This window comes from Nicotiana tabacum, chromosome 7 (assembly GCF_000715075.1).
Source record: "Nicotiana tabacum cultivar K326 chromosome 7, ASM71507v2, whole genome shotgun sequence".
NCBI classification, from domain to species: Eukaryota; Viridiplantae; Streptophyta; class Magnoliopsida; order Solanales; family Solanaceae; genus Nicotiana; species Nicotiana tabacum.
Window position 1 is genome coordinate 134,095,153 of NC_134086.1, and position 22,459 is coordinate 134,117,611.

The 22,459-nt window shown below is 34.6% G+C and overlaps 2 protein-coding genes and 1 long non-coding RNA gene across 9 annotated transcripts; 1 reads left to right on the top strand and 2 right to left on the bottom strand.

Annotated features, from left to right (window-relative positions):
* Positions 1-2,794: 2,794 nt before the first annotated feature.
* On the bottom strand, positions 2,795-5,534 carry LOC107818644 (cyclin-P3-1). Of its 6 annotated transcripts, none has more exons than XM_016644685.2 (3): positions 5,375-5,534; positions 4,074-4,481; positions 2,795-3,185 (listed from the first exon to the last, which is right to left on the bottom strand). In XM_016644685.2, exons 2-3 carry the CDS (start codon positions 4,469-4,471, stop codon positions 2,909-2,911), a joined length of 675 nt encoding a protein of 224 aa, XP_016500171.1. In that variant the 5' UTR covers positions 4,472-4,481; positions 5,375-5,534; the 3' UTR covers positions 2,795-2,908. The 6 variants fall into 6 exon arrangements, with proteins under 6 accessions (XP_016500171.1, XP_016500172.1, XP_016500169.1 ...); XM_016644686.2 differs by having other exon boundaries at positions 4,074-4,478; positions 5,375-5,533; XM_016644683.2 differs by lacking the exon at positions 5,375-5,534 and adding an exon at positions 5,196-5,353.
* On the top strand, positions 2,812-3,326 carry LOC107818646 (uncharacterized). Of its 2 annotated transcripts, none has more exons than XR_012693545.1 (2): positions 2,812-2,943; positions 3,047-3,326. It is a non-coding gene; the product is annotated as an uncharacterized LOC107818646 (long non-coding RNA). The 2 variants fall into 2 exon arrangements; XR_012693546.1 differs by having other exon boundaries at positions 2,819-2,939.
* Positions 5,535-10,340: 4,806 nt separating the features above from the next.
* Positions 10,341-17,956, bottom strand: LOC107818643 (putative pectinesterase/pectinesterase inhibitor 25). Its single transcript, XM_016644682.2, has 3 exons — positions 17,001-17,956; positions 11,206-11,545; positions 10,341-11,090 (listed from the first exon to the last, which is right to left on the bottom strand). The coding sequence occupies exons 1-3, from the start codon at positions 17,682-17,684 to the stop codon at positions 10,402-10,404; spliced, it is 1,713 nt and encodes a 570-aa protein (XP_016500168.1). The 5' UTR covers positions 17,685-17,956; the 3' UTR covers positions 10,341-10,401.
* Between the last annotated feature and the right edge of the window lie 4,503 nt (positions 17,957-22,459).

Sequence of the window (22,459 nt, forward strand, 5' to 3'; positions counted from 1 at the left end):
GTTGTGAGGTCTCCCATGTGTATTCTCGAAGGAAAAAAAAATAATCTCAAAGTCTTAAAGAACCAACTGATATTATTAATTTCCTGGTTTGCATTATTCCCTCATGTAGAGTTCTTATGGCAATGTGCTTATAATTCATATTTTAGCTGTTAAGTTCCTTCTATCCACTCTTCTCAACTTTAAACCTACAACATTTTCAGTAAAAAAAATGCGAGCTTCATTTAAACTGCTTTAATAGGTTTGCAATGGAGTAGCGATTCAAGGAATTTGCTAGTGTTAGGGCGTGTTAAAACTAGTTTTTGGATAAAAATGAAAACAAAAGGACGCAACTTTAAATTGAATTGCCGAAACTTTAAATTCAGTGGATCTTCCAAGGTCTCTTTCACTCGTTTTTATCTTGGATCTGATGCATCAAGAACACCGAAATGGATCTTATATTTTTTTTTCTTTACGTGGGAGAGTAACTGTGTTAGTAGATAATTTATATTCTGAATTTGCTAGGATTATACATCTGTTAGATTTGAAAAATAAAGCATCACGTATACATTCATCCTTCCACAAGTTAATTTTTAAAGCCTCTAATGTAATCAAATCTCTAATTGTCTCAGTTATTATAAAGTTTAAAATAGAAGGAAAGAGGAGAAAAAAAGAGGAAGAAACCAAAATATTAGGAGATGATAACACCAAAACAGAAAATTGAATGCATTCAAGCAAAACCTAAAGTGTTATTATGTTTTGGACTTTATTACCTTCGTTTGTTCAGGCTTCTATTTCCTGGTCTAAGTCTTTTCTTTCGATCCAAATTAGTTAGAATTTTATTTTCCTAGTTTGTTTCTTACTAGCTAGTTATTTTCTTTACCAATTTCGGCTAGGAATTAATTATAGACCTCTCGGCCGCTACTCCTACGGCCTACCCTATAAATAAGGATTCTTTTCTTTGTTCTTTACCTTTAATATAACATGGTCATGTGTTAAGGATGAAGATGGTTACAATTTCAATGAAGATTTAGCAAGGGAGATTTTACTGAGGTTGCCGGTTGTTGCGAGTTAAGTGCGTGTGCAAGAGCTGGTATGCTCTTATCAACAGCTCTAACTTTATAACAGAACACTTGAATTTTAACAAAAACAAAAGACGTCCCCAACTCCTTATTCATGACCGCCTTGCAGACCTAGATGATTCAGTTCTCATCACCATTATTTCGGAGGATACAATAGGAGAATATTATGTCGATGACATTAGTTTGGCATTGTGGAATCCTGCTAACAGGGAGGTGAGGCCCCTCCCTGCAGTCCAGTTCGTGCTACCTAGAGATCACATTCGCTTCGAGTTTAGTGGTATTTTTGGGTTCAGGTTAGACCCCATTACTAGTAACATCAACTACAAGGTGGTTTGGTTGCACATCGTCCTTGAAGATAATATTCAAGGTGATCTGTTCCCTCGAGCATAATTATAACCATCTTGATCTTACGAGTCTAATATTGTTTGATGACTCCATTGCCATCTTAAACAGCACTGACAAATCCGTATATGATATATGGCTACTGATTCAACCAGGCGCTGCAGGGGTTTGGAACAAGCTTCTTACCTTTAAATGCCCTTCTCATATTACTAAGTCGTGTTATTGTGGCTTCTGGGATTCTAGCACTCTCATTTTCCTAGCAAAAAAAAAAAAAAAGATGTTAGGACCGGGCACACGAGGCATCTCGAATATAGACACCAGGGCCAGAGGAATGGCTGTTCGGTTTATTATTACAAGGAGAGCTCAGTACCAATTAAACGAAGAGGGCGGAAAATGGACAAGGGTTGGACCATTGCACCATTGGCTTTTAAACAAGAGCATCTTAAATAATTTGAAGTTTGCCCAGGTCAAATTCCTAAAACACTTGGCTTTACACAATTGCTGCATCTGTTGGTGAATTTTCACTTTTTTATTTTATTTATTTGCATTTTTAGTTGATCGTAAAACATTTGCGAAAAAACAGGCTTGGCAGGCCAGCACCGAATGAATAATGGGTTTCTCGTAAAAGCAACAAAGCTTTTATTCGGAGGAAGATTGTTAAGAAGAGCCAGTAAACAAACAGCAAAGTTTTTAGTTTTTGTATACTAACTAAAATAGGAGAAACCCCTTTAATTGAAACACCCCATCATCATCCTGCCGATGGCTTGTTTTTGTTTCAGAAATATAATACTGAATATGACTTTAGATTGGCACTGTGAAATCCTGCAACCATGGCGGTAACCACCCTCCCTGCTGTCCACTTCCAGCTTCAACCATTTTTCAGCCATCTTTCTACTTTTTCTGGTTCGGATTAGACCAACCTGGTGTTTGGAACAAACTTCTTACCTTTCAATGCCTAACACGTATTAAGTCCATGTATTATGGCTTCTGGGATTCTAGCACTGTCGTTTTCCTAACTAAATGTCCTCGGCTGGTAGCCTATGATGTTAAGACATCTTGGATTTCGATCACAGGGCCAGGGGCATATGTGTTCAGTTTATTATTATAATGAGAGGTTAGTAAAAATTAAACGAGGAAATGGGGAGCTGGACCAACATATTTGACTGCTCAGTAAGCAGCTGAAGTAATCCCTCTAATGTTTGCAGCCAAAATATGGCTTATACAAAGTCAAATTCCTTAGACACTTTGTTTTAAACAATAGATGTTGTTTGAGTGTTGCAATTTTTGCAACATGGTTTATAGAAGATGATCATTAATTTTTCATGGCTTCAGTTTTGCTTATATTGAATTGGCTAAGTTTAAATATAGACATGAAACATAGAGAAAAGTCACAGTTGAGGCATAAACCAGCAGTTAATATTCAATCCCTTATCAATTCTGCAAAGACAGGTACACAATTCAGAAGATTTTTCTCTGCATCTTCAGGCTTGTCCATTGGATCCTTACACTTAGAAAGCTCTACAAGTGTATCCTCCAACTGTAGGTGAACAATTTGATACTATGTCTTTATTTATCATACCTTTTCCCCATGCAAATATTCGGATAGGTCGATCAATCTGTAATTTCACATTGTCTTCTTTCTCTAGCTGCAAGCAGTACTTATCAAAGCTCTCAACACTTACGTGCAATCGGAAATCAAGGGCTGCCAAGAATTTCATCTCCAGCTTGTTCAGTTCTGCTGTGGTTATTCCTCCTACTTTTGCATAATAAGCATTATTGTAGCAGCTGAAAAAAGAGTGAAAATCTCATAAGAAATCCAACAGTTTTAACCATGTTAAGAGGTTTTGTTACATTTTATCAAGCAGATTCTGTCATCATGGGATGTCTGATACATAACATTAGGGACTACCTATAATTCCAACTTAAGTCAAGCCTCTTGTTTGCATTGATCAGGACTTCAATTTATTTATGTTTCACTAATTGATTCAGGAGAAAAGTACAACATTATGCCATCACCTTTCCCGTAATTCAGAGTTTACAAGTCAATATTATCAAACGCGAAAAACGCAAAAAAAAACTCTAAGGTCTGTTGGAGCTTTAAGCGCAAAGCGCAAATAAAACGTGGGCTTGAATGAAGAAAAGCGCAAATGGAGAAAATAACAAATATATATGTATAGTCCAAGACTAATATCTATAAGCATGAATACCAAATATATTGATAAAGAAATCGAAGAAAATTTATGATAAAGTGAAATATCAATTGTTTACTGTCGCCTCTTCAGGATTACACTCATTGGCAAGGAAAAATATGCCTTAGAGCCTTGATGACAATACTGAAGTGCCTGCTAAGCGATGCGAAGTGCTCAACATGTTTTGAGCCTTGCTTCATAGCTTAAGCGTGCCTTTGATAACACTGTTCCAAGTTAACTAGTGCTGTGGCATCTGAACCTGATCTTTGGATGCAAGCAGCCGCTCCACAGTCAATTATCCTATGGCACTTGAAACTACGAAATTTTAGCTAGACATTTCCATTATAAAGTAACTGGATATTGGCAAAGGTTCTATCAAACACTCATCATCTGAAATTCTATTGAAAAAGCACAAAAACTAGCTAGGATACATAGCAATGAACTTTGTGAAAATTGGCAGTAGTATGTCTAGAATAATACTTACTCATCATCAACAAACTTGACAGCCAAGACAATGCTAGTGATCAAAATCCGGTGAACATTAAGCGATGTCAGTAAACAATCAGTCAGGTTGAGAAATCTCTCCAAGTATACATATGCAACCACGAAACACGAAGGGCTGCAGTTGGAATACTTAAAAATGCGCTCAATGTACTGCTGAACTGTCAAAACAGGGGATCTTGTGCCGTGGAAGACGGTCACAACACCTCTCTCTTTCGATCCCTTCATTGCCTTCTCATTCTTTTGAACTGTTCTCTCAAGAACAGAAGCTAGAATTGATAGAATCTTGGGATGTCCTTTATCATATTCTTCCAACCCCATATTTGCATAAGTCCTAGAAATTGCAGATTTTGTACCAAAACCTTCTGCTCCCATGATCATTTTCAGGCTGCTGAAAAAAAAAACAGTTTTTAAAACAATGAAATCACTACTAGTGAGCAAAATCTATATATGACTTCTTGATATAGGTGGGAATAAAGGATTGCTATCAGAATTATTTTTCCTTTTTGTTTGGTTTTCCTTTTTGCCACAGAATTTTGTTCTTTTTGGCATCTTGGCGTTGCTTCTACGTTGGTCAATATTTCTAGAGAAAGAATATCAACAAGGGGGGAACATGATGATGTTTATCTACAGCACAAGCACTATCAACATAAAGGTACTATCTTTTCCGAAAATTTTAATCAATAAATTACAATTCACATATAAAATGATGAGTGTAATTACATTTCCAGAAATTCGGCAAAAAAAAAAAAAAAGAAGAGCGAATCCCCAATCAAAGTCAAGATTCTATCCTTCCAAGGAAAATGACTATTCATCTACTAACTTTCAGTTAACATTGCAATTTCATTGCAGTATAAAGAAATATGAAAGCAAGAATTTAGAATTGTATAAATGAAGAGCCCAAACATGTTTGTCGAACTAGAATTAGTTTAAAAAGGGAGGAATAAAAAGAAAAGAAAATCAACCAAAGATTGCCTATGAACTATAATTCATGACTCATATCTTGAATTCAACATTCTTGTTGGCATTTGAGTTAGTGAAAAATTCATGAGTTGCTTTTGAATCAATGCCATGCTATTAATTAAGATGAAAACAGTACACCAACCAAAGTGAAGGGAAAGGCGAAAAAATGATCAGATATAGGAAAGAAGCAGCTAAATTCAATCGCAGTTCTTGATCAAGTAAAAGTAAAGGAAAGAGAAACCAAAAAAAAGAAAAGAAATGCATTTATTTTTGAATTTGTTCTTAGTAGAAAACAATAAACAGAGTAAAGAATAGACTTACAGTGATTCTGCTTTTTGCTGCTTCTTCTCTCAGTAAATTTATTTGACAAGCAATCACAAATCTAGCTGTTATTCTTGAAAGTTGGCTATTACGGATACGGTTATCATTCTTTCCTTCCCTTTTTTTCTTTTTCTTCTTCCGACATAATTAATGATATAATATAAAGTTTGAAAGTTGTATAGTAATATTTACATGTTAGGTTGAAAAGGAAATTGCAAGTAAAAGTCTAGAATATGTTAAATTATACTGTAAAGATTTTCTTTACATAATATGTTAATTTAAATCCAGAGTTCAAAGATGGTAGGATGGTGTAAAAGTTAGCATAATATTAAGGCAATATCGTCAAAATAAAAAAGCAATGACTTCACCACTTTGGCAATCTGATTAAAATATCCTTATATAGAGACAAGGGGTAAGAAAATTTCTTGCATATATAACTGAATAAAAAGAAAATATCAACATATGTACGAACACGAATAACTTTTCACTTTTCAATTACGCTAATTAGTAATTACAATATCTTTTTGATTTTATTCCACGTAGTTAATGCTAATTACAACAATTCTTCACTATTAGTATTAGGTAATTTTAAAGCCTATTACAGGTAAGTTATCGATTATGTTTACTTCTTTAATATTTTTTATTATAAATAAAGAAAATAGCAATAGAAATCACTAATTTACTAATGTTAGTCTAACATACAATAATTGTAGCTAATTATTTTTGTAACGACCCGGTCGGTCGTTCTGAGAATTTTAGCCCGTTTACCCCATTTTTGTTTCTTTATCTGTTGTTCAGCTGTGTTGAGTTGTATCGAGTTGGTAGGTTTGAGTTCAGAGTAGTTTTGGAGTGAAATGATCACTTAGTCTCTTAATTAGAAAGCTAAGTTAGAAAAGTCAACCGGAAGTTGACTTATGAGTAATCGAATTCAGATTTGGATTTTTATGATTCGATTAGCTTCGTTGGGTGATTTTAGATTTAGGAGTGTGTCCGAAATATAATTCGGAGGCCTGTGGTAGAATTAGGCTTGAATTGACGCAAGTTAGAAATTTGGCGATTTTGGTGGGCATCAGAAAAATTAGGTATCGGGGGTTGGAATGGAATTTCGGAAGTTGGAGTATGTTCGTAGTGTCATTTGTGACGTGTGTGCAAAATTTGAGGTCATTCGGACGTGGTTTGATAGGTTTCGGAGTTGTCAGCGAGTTTTGAAAGTTTAGAAGTTCTTAAGCTTGAATCCGAGGTTGATTTGGTGTTTTGGTGTTGTTTTGGGTGTTCCGAAGGTTCGACTAAGTTCAGGTAATGATATATGACTTGTTGGAATTATTGGTTGAGGTCCCGAGGGCCTCGGGTGAGTTTCAGATAGGTTTGGGTTGTGTTCCGCTCGTTTTTCTTATGTTTCGACGTTGTTTCTTCAAGCATAAATGATATCATATTGAACAAATGAGCTCCGATTTCTTTTTTGATTGAAGTATTAGATCTGTATCGTAATTACAGACCTGTAGCAAAAAGAATCATCAAATTTGGACATCGTATGAGGATTTTATGGTCATTTTATTAAGAATTAAGTTGCCAGATTTTTTCCAGATTAATTACAAAATTGCCGCTGACAGCGTATTTAAAAATCGGCACTATTTGCAAATATTGGAACCAATATATCTCCTTCATTATAAGGTTAAATTGAGTGATTCAAAAGCCTAACTTGACTAAAATTTTACAAGAAAACCATTGGAGGCATAAAAAATGCGTTTCGGGATCGTTTGGCATGAGAAACGAAGCAGATAGCTGGCAAAAAAATATATGAAATAAGAATTTGTTCATTCGGTCATATTTTAAGTTGGGGAGCTCGAATTTGGGCGATTTTGGAGGCAATTTTCACCATATGGATTAAGATAAGTGTTCTCTACTCGGTTTTGGTTATATCTCATGAATCCATCTTTGTTTTGAGATTTGATTGATGATTTCAAAGTGAACTTGAAGGAGTTAGGGTTTGAGTTTCGAAGAGTTTTATCTGAGGATTTGAGGGACCAAACGGAGTCCGATTTTGATAAATTTTATATGGTTAGACTCGGGAGAGGATGAGGGTTTTGATTCTGCCATTGTTGACTGATTCCGAGACATGGGCCCGAGAGTCGGGTTTTGGCCGATTTCGAATTTTGGCCTATTTTTATAGTTTTTATTGTGGAATTCAATTCTCTAGCCATGTTGATAAAATTATTCTGATTATGGTTAGATTCATAGCTTTTGGAGACCGAGTCGAGGGTCGAGGACATCCCGAAGTAGGATTTTACGCTGTTGAGGTAAGTAACAGTTTTAACTCTGTCTTTGAGGGTATAAATTCGGAGAATTTGATATCATGTGATTGTTTGGAGGTGATACCCACGCTAGGTGACGGGCGCGTGGGTGTATAATCGAGGGATTGAGACTTGGTCCGTCCCGTGAGGTTGTGAGGCCTAATAACTATTATCTGTGTTTATGCTTTTTACTTGTTGGTGAACTTGTTTGCCTTCACGTTAGAGATCATAATTAGGCTTCATTCATGCTCACGTTATTTGTACTCAGTCATAGAAATTATTGTACATGTTTACCTCAGTCTCTATTATTTTGCTGATATGTTGTGATACTTGATGTGGGCTGTATCCCATTATTTGTTGGTGCATTGTGAGGCTGGAGAGGTACATGACTGAGTAAGGTCGAGTGCCTAGTTTTGAGGATATTAATATCACAGCGCCGTGAGCTGTCCGCGTAGCACGTGAGCTAACCGTGCGGGTCCAGGTATTGATACCATAGCGCGTGAGTTGTCTGCATAGCACGTGAGTTGACCGTGCGGATCCAGGTATTGATATGATGGCACATGAGTTGTTTGTGCTTAGCGCTTGGGCTTTGGGAACCCCTCCGGAGTCAGTACACACCCCTAGTGAGCGCAGAGTATTGAGTGTTTTGAGTGTGTTGAGTGCGAGTGCTCAGTGATGGAGTGACACTGCTGTGAGATTATATTTATTTGTGTTGTTGCTGCATTCATCTGTTAAATTTCTTTGTGGCATTTACTGAGTTATGGAATTTGCCTGTTTATTTCTGTTTATTTTTTAAATTGTGAAAATAAATAATTGGACCGTTTTACTTAGCTCGTCACTACTGCTTAGTTCCTTAATTATTTCTGTTACTACTGAGTTGGTTGTACTCATACTACACCCTGCACTTTATGTGCATATCCAGGTGAGTTAGAGCGCGACTATCGTTGAGTTCAGGCCGGCTATCTTTGGAGACTGCAAGGTAGCTGCTAGTGTCCGCAGGACCTTGTTACTCCTCTTGTCATTTCTTCTTTTGGACAATTAGACAGTTTATATATCTTAGTTTATAGTTTTAGACGTTCATGACTTAGTGACACCCCGATGTTTGGGGCTCGTTTCCACATTTTTCTATATTATATTTATATTTCATCACAACCATGGTTAGATTTTGGGTCGTGACAATTTTTGAGTTGATGCCTAATTTAGTCTAGAGTAGCTTATAAATTTTTTGGAGAGGTTGTATTCTTTATCCCATATACTTGAGAAACAAATATAATTGCCTTTTATCTAATTTATAGGAGTTAATTGCATTAAAGATATTTTGATTCTTAAATTTATGCTTTTGAAAGTATTTTAACATCAATTGAGCATCTCCTTTCTAAAGAGTTTTTCTTCTTCTATCTTTTGGTACTCAAATAGTTTTGAATCTCTCGTTCTGTTAAATTGAGGTTCTCTATACTCTTAGCCTAATAAATCATCAGTGATGTAATTTTACTTGGACGAAGACCGGAATATCAAGTAGATCGATAAGAATATTTTGCGCTTTTATGTTTATTCTTTTTTATAATAGAAGAATTAATTAATGATGAAAGGAATATAGAGACAATAATTTACGACAATAATACCTACGTCAAAGAATCGCAAAAAGCAAGTCGACTATTACAAAGAATATACTAAGATAGTACAAATTAGAGATAATATTCTTTTTTCTTTTTTTTTGGTTCAGAGAGATAATATGCCAACTTATCTCTAGAGTATTTCAAGAGAAAGTGTCACTTGAGTATATCTTAATATTTTATTCTGTAATATTTCTCGCAATTCTTTGATATTTCTGGTACAAGATACAAAATAAATATGATGGGAATGGACCTCGGAATATCCAATAACCAAAAAATTCTCATGCGTTAAGTTTCAAACTTTGCATTATATTACAGCACCGTCCAAATCTTTTCTGATACAAGAAACTTCCCATCATTCTATGCATTATTTCCTTTTCTTTAACTTTATTTGCTTTCTTTTCATTTGTCTTATTTCCCTCTTTTTGATTCAAAAAAGTCCTTAAGGCTACAGCTCGACAGGTAAAAAGGTAATCCATGCCATAATTGGAGAATTTTAGGCGTTTGTTTGAATATTTTCAAAACAAAATTTGCAAAATAGGATTTTGAGTCTCTTTTTGCAAACTCTGTTTGTTTGAGCTATTTTTGTATGATTCAAAATCATTTTTTCAAATCTTTTAAACTCAACAAAATGAGTTTGGAAATTTCAAAAAAAAAAAATAGTTCCACTAAATTTTTCACCGAAAACAGCTCAAACAAACAGAATTTGGAAAATTAATTATTTGGATGCCTGCGTATATAAGTGAAAAAAAGAAATAGAGAATTTTTTTGGAGGAGAGTTGATATTAGAAGATTTGGATGTTGACGTATTATCACTTCACCTCTTAACTTGAAGTTTCTTGGTTGAATTCTGTTAATTGTCTGAGATCATTGAATACATGAACGTTTTCTATGAGCATATACAAATACATTTATATTTCGTTGCTTCTGTGTTGACAAATGTAAAATTACATGATGTAAAAACACACATCAGAAAGAGTTGAAAAAGTTACACTAACAAGAGCATTAGTAATCAGTGAAACTCTGTGAAATTTCATCTAAGCACTAAGTTAAAGAATAAAATTGAAGAAAAGAATTGGAACAAAAGGTACATAAAGCTATCTGATTTATACAGGAATTCCAACTACAGGCCTTGAGAGAAAGGAACATTTGTAGAGGGCAACCAAGTATCTCCCATAGTAAAATTATAGACAGTAAAGTTCATTGCTTGTGAAGCATTCATTAAGTTATAACCAGGCCATTGTACTCTTGTTGTTGTATTAGCCCCTGGTCCATAATTCTCAAACTCCCCATAGTAAAGGGTATCGAGTCCATTCGTCCCATTCCACTCTAACCATCCAACGGGCGCGATCACATCTCCTATATACGACTGCATGATAACAGTCCTAGAGTAATTGTGCCAAGGCCGGCCAAGAAAACTTAACGTGCCATTCATCTCCTGAGCCAAATCAGGTGCAGCTTGAATGGTGCAGTTCTGGATAGAAATGCCAGTGTTTTGGTTGGGATCACTTCGGCCTTGTGCTGTGAAAATATTCTTCTGATCTGGCATTGGTTTCCTAGCAAACATATTGCAGTTTTGGAATATTGCAGCTGCATTGCCAAATATGAAGTCCACTGTACCATAGATATCACATTCTCTGTAGAATTGTCTTAAAGAGTGCGTGTACAAAGTATCTTGATAGCCCTCAAAACGACATCTATAGAATGTGGAAAGGTCCGCATTGTTCCTTAGAGCTACAGCTTGGTGCTTCCAAGGACCAGCTAGGTTCTTGAAGGTTATGTTTATGGCTACAAATCGCTCCCCTGAAACGGCTGCACACGAAAAATAATTTCATACCTAGCTCGCCCTTTGCAAAAATGTAGTAGTAATACTTAAACATGACATTTTGGGATGAATTTGTCAATTTGTAAAAGGCTAATTACTTACCAAAGGTTGCTGAATTATAGGTTGTCCAGCCGTCTATGACACTTCGATTACCAGCAACCACAGTGAGATCAACTCCTTCTCCAATCAACATAATATTCTTCTTGTTCTTTGGCACGACAACATACTCCTCATAGTATCCTTGCTTCGCGTAGATGAGAAAGTAGCCATCTTCAATCATCGAGTTATTAGGCGCAAATGCAATGGCTTCACCTATTGATGTAAAGTTGCAGCCACCATAAGGACTAACTGTTACTGTTTGATTAATGTGAACACCATTTTCTACCAACTCGTCAAGAATCCTTCCACCCCTTTGATGAGACCTCTCCGATGCTTGGTTAACCTGCTTTTAAGTGTGTAAATTTTCTTGGAATTTTTCATTAAACAGATTCGTGTTAAACATGAAAAGTCAAAAAGGTATATGAAAGTTATGTACATATGTGATCTGCCACAATTTATAGTACCATTAATATAACCTCAATCTCTTTGAGTAGCTATTTTGATCTCTTATGACTACCTTGGTAATTCATTGAAGTTTAAGCCCCAAAACATCATAACTTCGTATTACTAGCACTGATAATGATAGGTTGATCTAACCTATTTACGACACCTTTCTTACATCATTTTCTTTAATTTTTCTTATAGGAATAAATATTTGACATGCAAAATAGTTCCTGTTTCAAAAAAAATTGTGCACATAGAAGAAATTTGTTTATCCATAAGAATAAAGCTCAAGAAGAATTTATGACCTCCTACCCTTTTCTTTAACCCTTCAAATAAACAGGCCAAAATTTAAAGGAACGAGTCAAGGAGCTTAGATCTCAAAAGGACATGTGCCATGTGGTACTAATATTGCTAGTAAATGAGACAATAATTATAGCAAAGTTTTCCCAGTTTTTTGTTTGAAAGGAGGCAAGGACCATAATTTTCAAGATGCCGACAATCTTTATGCTCATGAGTTTCTTTCATAATTCGTGGGAGTTTATTTCACTTGTTTTTTTTCTCCTTTCTGGTGCTAAAACAAGCAATTTCTTCTTACAAACTTTCATACACGCTAATTTAGTGCCTCCCTCATATAAATTATTTAATTTGATACAAAGTTATGATGAGTCACAAGAATTAATCATAATTTATGCTACATCAGTGCATAACAATGGTTGTACGATTCATCACTCTTGGTTCTATTCTTTAACAAAATTAACCAAAAAAAATTTCTTTAACATAATCTTTATTACATTTTCAAAAAAAAATCAATGTATGGTACGTTATGCCAAAACAAGTTTTACCTTTCAAAATTAGATGAATATAATTAGAATTTTATGCTCAATCAATACATATATATAGAGTGCATTTTCTTAAGACTTCCATAGTGTCTAAAGAAAGACCAAGACATGAGAATGTACACATTTAACTGGCCCATTAGATGTAGTCGGACCTCCCCAACTTTAGTCTGTGGACAAAATTTCCCATTGAAGTTCCTGAATTTGTAATCAGATAGTCAACCGATTAAATATCCCATCATTTTACTTCCCTTTTTCTTCATTTTTTGACAAACCTTTTCTCTTGTTTAACAATTAATCTAGCAATTTTTTTGCACGAGTAATTAATTTCTTTTCTCGGTCTTAATTTTTAATTTTTATTTTAAACAAATTAGGATTACACTTGATAAAAAGGAAATGAGCTATATTAACTTTAGATCTTAAAGGGTTCACGCATAGATATACTCCTTCTGTTCCAATTTATGTGAACCTGTTTGACTGGGCACGACGTTTAAAAAAAAATGAATGACTTTTGAAATTTGTGATCCTAAACAACTCAAAAAGAGGTCCACTGTATTTGTGTAGTTATAAAAGTTTTTTACTAAAGGTAAAATTGAGAATTCAAGCTAAATTATTTTCAAATTTAAAAATGGATCATTCTTTTTGGAACGAACCATGTAGGGATTAAACTGCGACAGATTTGTTGGGAATGCAATCCAATATGGAGCCAAGGTATAGTAGGGACATTATTGACTTTGCAGCCATAAGTATAGGGGCAAAAGTGAAATTTACTAGCACTCACACAGACTAATCTTTTTTTTTTCTTTTTTGGGAGAGGATTTTCCTTCAACTATAAAGTCAAGAATTGGGTGCAAATTTTTACGTTTGTCAAGTTTCTTTTCTTCTTTAGTTTCCAGTCTTCCTAGAAAAATGCAGCCAGTAACACATTTCCTTTAACCATCTATATATATATATATATATATATAAAGTTGGGAATAAAAAAGATGACGTGACACCTCTCTAAAATTAGGATTGTCACTTATCTTTTTTCTTATGTTTTTGGATTTTTTGGGTCAAAAAATCCAAATTTCTTTCAATGAACTCTTTAAAATTAATACACTTAATTTTGTATGTTAATCTTTTGCAATTACTCAATGTTTATCACTCTCTTTAGTACCTAATTAATATTATAAACCTTTAAGACCATTATCATCATTTTACTGGAACGTATATGGCACAATGAGTTCTTAAATTATTTTCATTCAATTTCTTTTATAATTCAATATTAATTATTCTATTTATTACATCTCATTATGTCTCAAGAGTTACAAAAAAACCTTCATATCTATTTGCCTTTTCCTTTTTTAAAAACAAGCTGGAACGTATATGGCACAAAGAGTCCCAAAATCATTTTCATTCAATTTCTTTTATAATTCAACATTAATTATCTTATTAATTTATTACATCTCATTATGTCTCAAGAGTTACCAAAAAAAAACCTTTACATCTATTTGCCTTTAAAAAAAAGAAGCTCTTCAGCTCCCTTATGACTAAATTTCATATCTTCACCTTCTCTATATAAAATAATTTCATACCTCCATTGTTTTGGGTAACCCTCACAAATTTCGAGTCTGACCATAGTCCATAAAATGTGAACAACACTCTCACTCTCAAGTAACATGCCAGGGAGGTTTATTTTTTTTCTCTTTTTATTTTTGCCTTTTTACTTTTTTTCTGTTAAGTACTACTATTTTTTTTCTTTCTTTTTACATTGCATGTTATCAGCTAAACTAATTTAAAGGATGCTAATTATAGTTATGCAATGTTTTCTTACTCTCTTTTTTTATTTTTCAAATACAATATTTTATTGGTTGAAGAATAAGTTTGTTGTACCAAGAAAAAATAGTTGTTTGGAATATGAAGATACTGCTCTAACGAATATATATTTGGCTATAAGTGATAAATTGATCACTCCATTTTTGCAGCACAGCATTCTCCCCTCAGATTCTTAACCTACCTCAAATGAGTGAAATTGCAAAAAGAACCAGCCGGCAGAACTTGACATTATGCTATCACGAGAGTCAAGTTCATAAGTTTGACACTTCTCTAAAACTAAATAGTTATTTTTTTATTTTGCTTTTTTATCTCAATACATGGTTCATTTTTCCTCCCTTTCAATTGTCTATGTATTATTGAAACTGTAATAGAGAAGGAATTGTAAAGTCGTGATACAATAAAAATGTGTAGTAGATGAGGATAACAAAGAGTTGTAGTATACGAGTTAAATAACTATTTCCTTCCTTTTTATCTCTTTGGTTGAGTTTTTGGACTCTATTTTTTTCTATTGATTTTCATATGCTTTCTTCTTTTTCTAACTTTAATTTCTAGGTCTTTTTATCCCACAAAGGCTTTTCGACTATTATAATTTCTAAGAATTTATCGTCAAATATAAACAAAACTATGAAAACTTTGTTTCATGGTTGTCAAATGGCATTGCTCCCAGGAAAACAAAGCTAATCTATTACTCTTAAAATTCACATGAAATTATTGTTCATCCTTCTTTCGGAACTAATTATGTAAAATAACTTTTTTTATCTTAAATATTTTTGCCTGATTTCTTATATCAATAGAGTGAGACTAGCCAGTTAGGAGTTAGACTAAGAATGTCATTGGTCGTCTATTGATGCAGGGCTTTACCTGCTAGTTTTACTATACCAGCCATCTATTTTGTATTTCGTATTTCGTATTCTGTATTTCATATCTCTTATATTGCTGTTATTTTATTATGCATTTTTATGGTACTAATATATCGGCTCCTGTTGCTTTTTTGAGCCGAGGGTCTCCTGGAAACAGCCTCTCTACCCGTCGGGGTAGGGGTAAGGTCTGCGTACATATTACCCTCCCCAGACCCCACTTGTGAGATTATACTGGGTCGTTGTTGTTGTTGTTGTATTTCTTATATGTAAATTACTATGCAACAATAAGGTTTTCTCTTTTTTCGACTATTCTCCACTAAGTTCTCTCTCTTCTGGATAGTTATCTTTCTCTATTTATATGATAAGTGACCAAAATGTTGACATAAAAGAAAATTTTATTGTATATTTTGAAGGAAATGAAGAGGAAACAATAAAAATTTATAAACATTAAAAAGAGAGAAAAGTTTTTATTTTTTGGAGTAACTATAGGAGAAGGGACTAGGGAGAAAGAGAAAAATAATTAATAAAGGAAGTAACAGAGGGAGAAAAAGAAAATAAAAAGATAAAAAAATAGAGGATAGAGCGGCAGTAGATAATAGAGGCATTTTAGATTGATTGAGAAATGAAAAGAAAAAGTAAAAGAAGATCAACTGAAAGAAAATAAAAACAAAAAGCAAAGAGAAATAAAAACTTATTTCCGATTTTTTCTCTATTAACCTTCCCCACTCACAAAATATACGAAATATTTTCTTAAAAATTTGATAAAAAAAAAAATGTAGTTTATCAAAGCTCTAATTCTACTAAAAATTTATATTGGGATTTTATCAATATTTGTAGTTAATTTTTTATTTCTTTTATATAAACTAATTATAGATTACTAAAAGTTCCCTAGTTGTGAAATAAATATGGTAGTACTTGTAGTTTCCATTTTTAATAACAAGTGGACTGTGGCTACTCAGGCCATTCAATAGGAAACGAGAAAGAGACAAAACTACCACTTCATCCTTAGAGCTAGTTGTGAGCAGAAGACAAAAGAGAGTCAGTTACATATTGCAGGATTGATGTTCTCCAAAACAAGATCTACCAACTATTTCTTTTTCCATATAGAAAATAGCATCAAAATACGCTGTTAGTCTGTTGATCTTTCCGTAGGTTAACTTATGTCTTTCACAACCAACTTATAACTAGTCAATAGAAAAAGGGAGACAAAATTTGTGATTACAAGATAAAAGTAAGTTACCGTGTTTTGTTTTCATTATAACTGTTATTTTAGTAATGTGATTTTTTTTTTATGAAAGATTGATAAATAAAACTTAAGATATATTTGTATGTTCATTTTTTTAATTCAAATGTAATTTGATCGCATGAGATTATTTCTCCATCATATATCCCAAACAAGATCTACCAAGAAAGATATTCCACAAGTACTACTAATATTCTTTAATGTCTTTATCTGTCCTTTCTCCTATGCCCAAGGTTACTTTGGCTAAGTAGCTTTTATTTATGAGTACTATCTTAAAATCCGAGTACATTACTAAAGTTCATTAAATTCTTACAGCAGTTGCAGTAAAGATCTAGCAATGGTTGACTCAATAATAGCGGGCGGTGGAATAATCAATGCGAAGGCAGAAAAATAAATGACCAAAAATATTTGTTTGTGCTATTTGACATGGCCGAAATAACTCATATAACTTGTATACATTACTAAATTTAAAAATTACACTACTGGTATGATTTAACCTATTGTAATGTAATTTTTAGGTTACTGCATGAATTATAATTTTACCTTTTAAGATACAGATGGTGTAAAAATCTACTCTATTATAACTAGGCATGGGATTACCTTGGAAGCCATCAATCTTGAATCTCGTGCCCAGTACTCTTCCTCCATCAATCCTCTGTGCTCAGCCAACAATCCGCCAGTTTTTCTGGGTTTCCTTACGCGTCCCAATGCATGCGCCACCAGCCCAAGGGACACGCTGTAGATTTCCGCCGCGTTGCTCAGCGGCGCCAACAATTCCGCCACCATGCTACTGCCTGCTTCTTTCAGTCCTTCATAACACGTCTGCTGATTCGTCACCACCGCACTCAACAATGTCTGAATTTTTCCAACTAAAGCGTCGGAAGTTGTGGCTCCGTCAGCCGCTTTCAGCTCGTCGGAGATGGACTCTAAGTAATCGACTGTGAGCTCAGAGAGCTGGTGACAGTCATTTAAAGCACTAATCTCTTTGGTGTTAACAAATAGTGCTCTCCCTTTCTGGGTTGTAAGAAAATGTGCGATTAAGTTGGACAATTTGCCGGCATTTTTCTGGCATTGCTTCACAGAGAACTTGCTGTAGTCATTTGGGTTAGAAGGAGAATGCTGAAATGCAGAGAGAAGGGATCGACAGAGTTTTGGGTAAAGTGAGGATTTGCATGCGATGGAAGGTGATTGTGATGGAGGAATACTTTGGCCGATAATTGGTAGAGCTAAAGAAAAAAAGATGAAGGGAATAGTGAGGAAGAAGAGTAGGAGCTGCTTTGACATTTTGGTTTGCTATCTCGTGGAACAAGGACGGGGGGCATGTGGTGATAATGGAAATGGAATTTATAGCAAAAACAATAATGTTGGTCCATCAACTAGCTAGTGAAAAATGAGGTAGGAGTAAATGCTTGTACAATAGAAAATGCCTAACAATGAAAGTGATTACAGAGCGGGCGGTAGGAGCAGCGGGTAGTAATTACAGTGACCAAAGGTTTGTTGCTTTGGTGGATTAACAGGCATTTGAACAAACATAATTTTTCTCTATTTCATTTTATGCCAAGGCTTTTGACAGCACAAATTTACGATATTTAAAAAGATATATACTTATTTGATATGTAAGTCATATATATTCAACTACCAATATTATTCTTTTAGTTGTGTGGTGATTTTTTTTATACAAGAATGAACTTTTATAACATGTGAGTCCTAATGTATCGTGTTACTAGGGGTAAAACAGCAGCGAAGCCAAGAAATTCAATAAGGGTGTTCAAATTAAGGGTGTTCAAAGTCTATTTTTTAATCAATAACAACTAACATTTTATCTTATACATAATAAAAATTTTCGGTGAAGGATATTCAGTTGACCACCCTTGGGCCAGTACATAACTTTGCCCCTAAGGTAAAATGAGAATATTAAGAATAGTTTTCTAAGAGAAAAATATTCTTTTTCGGGGCACAAAAAAAGGGAATATTGCGTAAAATAAATGGGGCAGAGAGGAATATATACAAGCGCAACACACTAATTTTGGCACACGTGGGCATGAATACTGGGAAACAAAAATTATTGATCAGTCGATAAAGTGTAGCAAACATGAATTATAATGTCTCATTATAGATTTATACATTGGTAAAAACTAAAATTTCATGAACATGGATATTAATCATTTATTTGGGAGTAGTGAAAGTTCTGATATTATGGATAACATCAATGGAAATTGCGAATACTATAAAGAAGTATGACTAGTTGAGATGAACATCCATGTTATTCTATTCGAAATGAAAGGAAAGATCAAATATGTAAAGAAGAAAGAAAAATAGAGGAGGTCAAAGAAGAAATAGATAGAAACGCGTAAATTAAACAGTGAGCAGTTATGATATATAGTTGTTTGGGACGTCATAAAATTTAGGAATGGGGAGTCAATAAATTAAATGCATGAATATGATAATTGATCTAGGCAGATGAACGTGTAAGGAAACCTTGTTCCAGACCAGACATGGCACATGACCAAAGACGTCTAGAATTCAGCAGCAATGCACTATTTTGGTCTACTGGAAAAGATGGATTAATGGACAATATAACTCTGTTAGGGCCGAAAAAATTAAGTATTATGCGGAAGCTAAATCTTTAACGACGATAAATAAGATAATAAAAGAGAAATATACCAAAAGAGATACATACATTTAATGTAATTCGGCCAATTGACATACGTCCACAGACAGAGATGAACAATCCACTATATAAAAGAGAGTACAAAATATCGAGAGAACAACCTCATGCATAGGCAATCACAATTGACACACTAACACTTGTCCGATAAAGGTCTCTCCCTAAACATGACTCTCAAACCCTTATGGCTACAACGTGGATGTTATCGAATGAGAAGGAAAGATCCTCAATTTATAGAAGTCCAAACCTTTTCCTACAAGAAAAAGGACTAGCCAAATACGAGAGATTTATAATTTCCTTCTACAAAAAGGAAAATCCAATTATGATAAATATGTTATCCTTTCCTTCAATAGATAGGATAACCAAATATGGTGAGAAAATCAGGACAACAACTGACAATTCTCCCCTTTGGCCTGAATTTTCTAATAAAATAAACTTGATTCACCTTCATTACATAATACTCAACAGGCCGCATCACCAAATCTCCATCGCAAAGTTTGTCTCAATGTGCGTAGCACTCCGGTCAAATTTCTCAAACAAAAATCATGATTATCGTCAAATAGTTTGCGACTAGAACTGAACCCGCCAAGATGAACCTGTTGTGAACCTCGCTCTGATACCATTGTTATGTCGAGGAAGAGGCAAACCCGAAAATAAAGAAGATAATATAAAGAGCAACAAATGGAAAGCCCTTCAAATCGAAGGTAAAAATCACGTGATCACAAAGATGAAAAAAGCTCCACTAGTATAACAATGAGGGTTGCAAAAGTTATCAAAATTGGCTACACAACAAGTGCCAAATACGGAGCAACAATAGCAATAAGAGCAATGACAAATCAATTGAAGAAAGAGGAGAAGCCATAAAACTGGAGTTGGTGTTCGGGGCTCGAAATCAGATGCTTCGAGCCCCCAAATTCGATCTTTACTGTCCAAATCAAACACCAAGATATTACGAACACTCAGTCAAACTTTCAGCCCGATCCAAGGGTTAACGAATTGGAAAACGTAATTTGAAATTGGCTGGTCGGGATAAAAATCTGCAGCAAAATAAATACTTTTCTTCTCTCTTCTCTCTTGATGAAAGCTCTCTCAAAAACCACTATTATGTGCTTAAATCTTTCAAAGACTTGTACCAATGAGCATAGAACAATTCTCCAAGGTTGTCCTATTTATAGATAATGAGTGGTGCTTTCTCTTGAAGCCAAAACCAACTCTAAATAGGAACAAAAACTGAATCCAATTCCGAATAGGAATGGAGATCAAAAGAGAATAGGATTAGAGCATTGGGCCTTTGGCTGGACAACATGGGCATGAGCCCAACAATCTTCCCATCCAGCCAAGGGACCAAATATGTCTTCAAGCAGAGGGACTATTGACAAGCTTCATACCTGCTAATTTTTTGCAAAATGCATGCTTATCTACAAGCTTAACTACGAAATCCTCAGGCTACGCCATATAAATCTCCTCATTTAAATCACCATGAAGAAAAGTAGTCATGACCTCCATCTGCTCAACCTCTAAATCTAGACTTGCAGCTAAACCTAGAACCACACGAATATAAGAAAATTTCATCATAGTCAACTCCCTTCTTATGGCCAAAATCTTTAACAACAAACATCGCCTTGTACCTGGGCGCAAAGGTATGATTATCTTGCTTTACTCTGAACATCCATTTGTTTGATAAAGCTTTCTTATCTTTCGGTAATTTCACTAACTCATATGTGCCATTCTCATGGAGTGACTTCATCTAATCTTCCGTGGCTTCTATCCATTGATCTTTGTGAGTATCTTGCATGGCTTCATCATAATTCTCAGGTTTTCTTATGCCAGTCAAAAGTACTTACTCATAGAAGGATAACGCATGGATTTTTGCTTCTCCTTTGTAGATCTTCTAAGAGAGGTTTCTGGAGCATTCGAAGTAGTTACCTGAGCATGAATTGGTTGTTGATCAACCACAACTTCATCAACGAGAGCATCCATAACATCCACACCATAATAATCATTTTGATCTTGATCACTATCTTCATTATTATCTTGGGTTCCTTCATGTGCAATAGATGCCTTAGTAATAGAAACCGAATCAATGTCAACTAAGCGCTCATTACACTGAGAATCTATCTTCTCATTTTTGTCAATATCTTCATTATACTGGTCTTCAAAGAATATTGTATCACAACTTCTAATAAGTTTATTATCAACTGGGTCATGAAAACGATACCCGAATTCATCGTGACCATAACCGACAAAAATGCACCGATTAGTTTTGACATCCAGTTTCGATCTCTCATCTTTAGGAATATGTACACAAGATTTAAACTCAAACACTCTCAGGTGATCATAAAAAATATCTTTGTCAAATCAAACTCTGTTTGGGACATCACCATCCAAAGCAACAGTAGGAGACAAATTGATAACATAGGCAACAGTATTAAGTGCTTCCGCCCAAATATATATTTGGAAGTTTAGCCTCTGAAAGAAAGCATCTAACTCTCTCAACTAGAGTTCTATTCATCCTCTCTGCCAAAATATTCAATTGAAGCGTCTTGGGCAGAGTTTTCAAATGACGAATTCCTTGTTCATTGTAATAATTATCAAAGGGACCACAATATTTACCATCATTGTTAGTGCGAATACATTTTAATTTCTTCCCCGTCTGTCTCTCAACTAAGGCTTGTAATTCCTTAAACACGCCAAGTGCTTGATCTTTAGATTTCAAAAGATATACCCAGAGCTTACGAGAATGATTACCAATGAAGGTCACACAGTAAAGTGCATCACCTTTTGACTTTATTTTAAAAGGACCACACAATCTCTAATAAATTGGGCTTTCTTGAGGAAGGATGACTATGAAAGAAAATCCTTTTCTGTTTGCCATCTAAACAATGAATGCACCTTTTTAGCTTTGCTTGTTTCACTCCAGAAAGAAAACTTTTCTTAGTCAAATACGTAATTTCCCTCTCGCTCATATGACTCAATCTTCTATGCCACAATTCTGATAAAGTATCATTTTCCACCAGATTTATGGAGTCAATAAGAATAGAACCATGTGTCATATATAAAAGACCAGACTTGACTCCTCGAGCCACTACTAACGAGCCCTTGGTGAGCTTCCATTGGCCATTAAAAATGACATTATGGTAACCTTCATCGTCTAATCTTCCTGCGAGATCAAATTGAAAGGAAATTCTGGAGCATGCTTGACATCTTGAAGAACTAACGTTGAACCATTATCAGTTTTCAAACAAACTGTACCAACACCAAACACCTTAACTTCACTGGCATTGCTCATCTTTAACACTCCAGAATCAACAGGAGTATAAGATGAGAAAAAGTTTTTTCTTGGTGTGATACGTGAGGTAGCTCCAGAATCTACTATCTAGCTCATCTCATG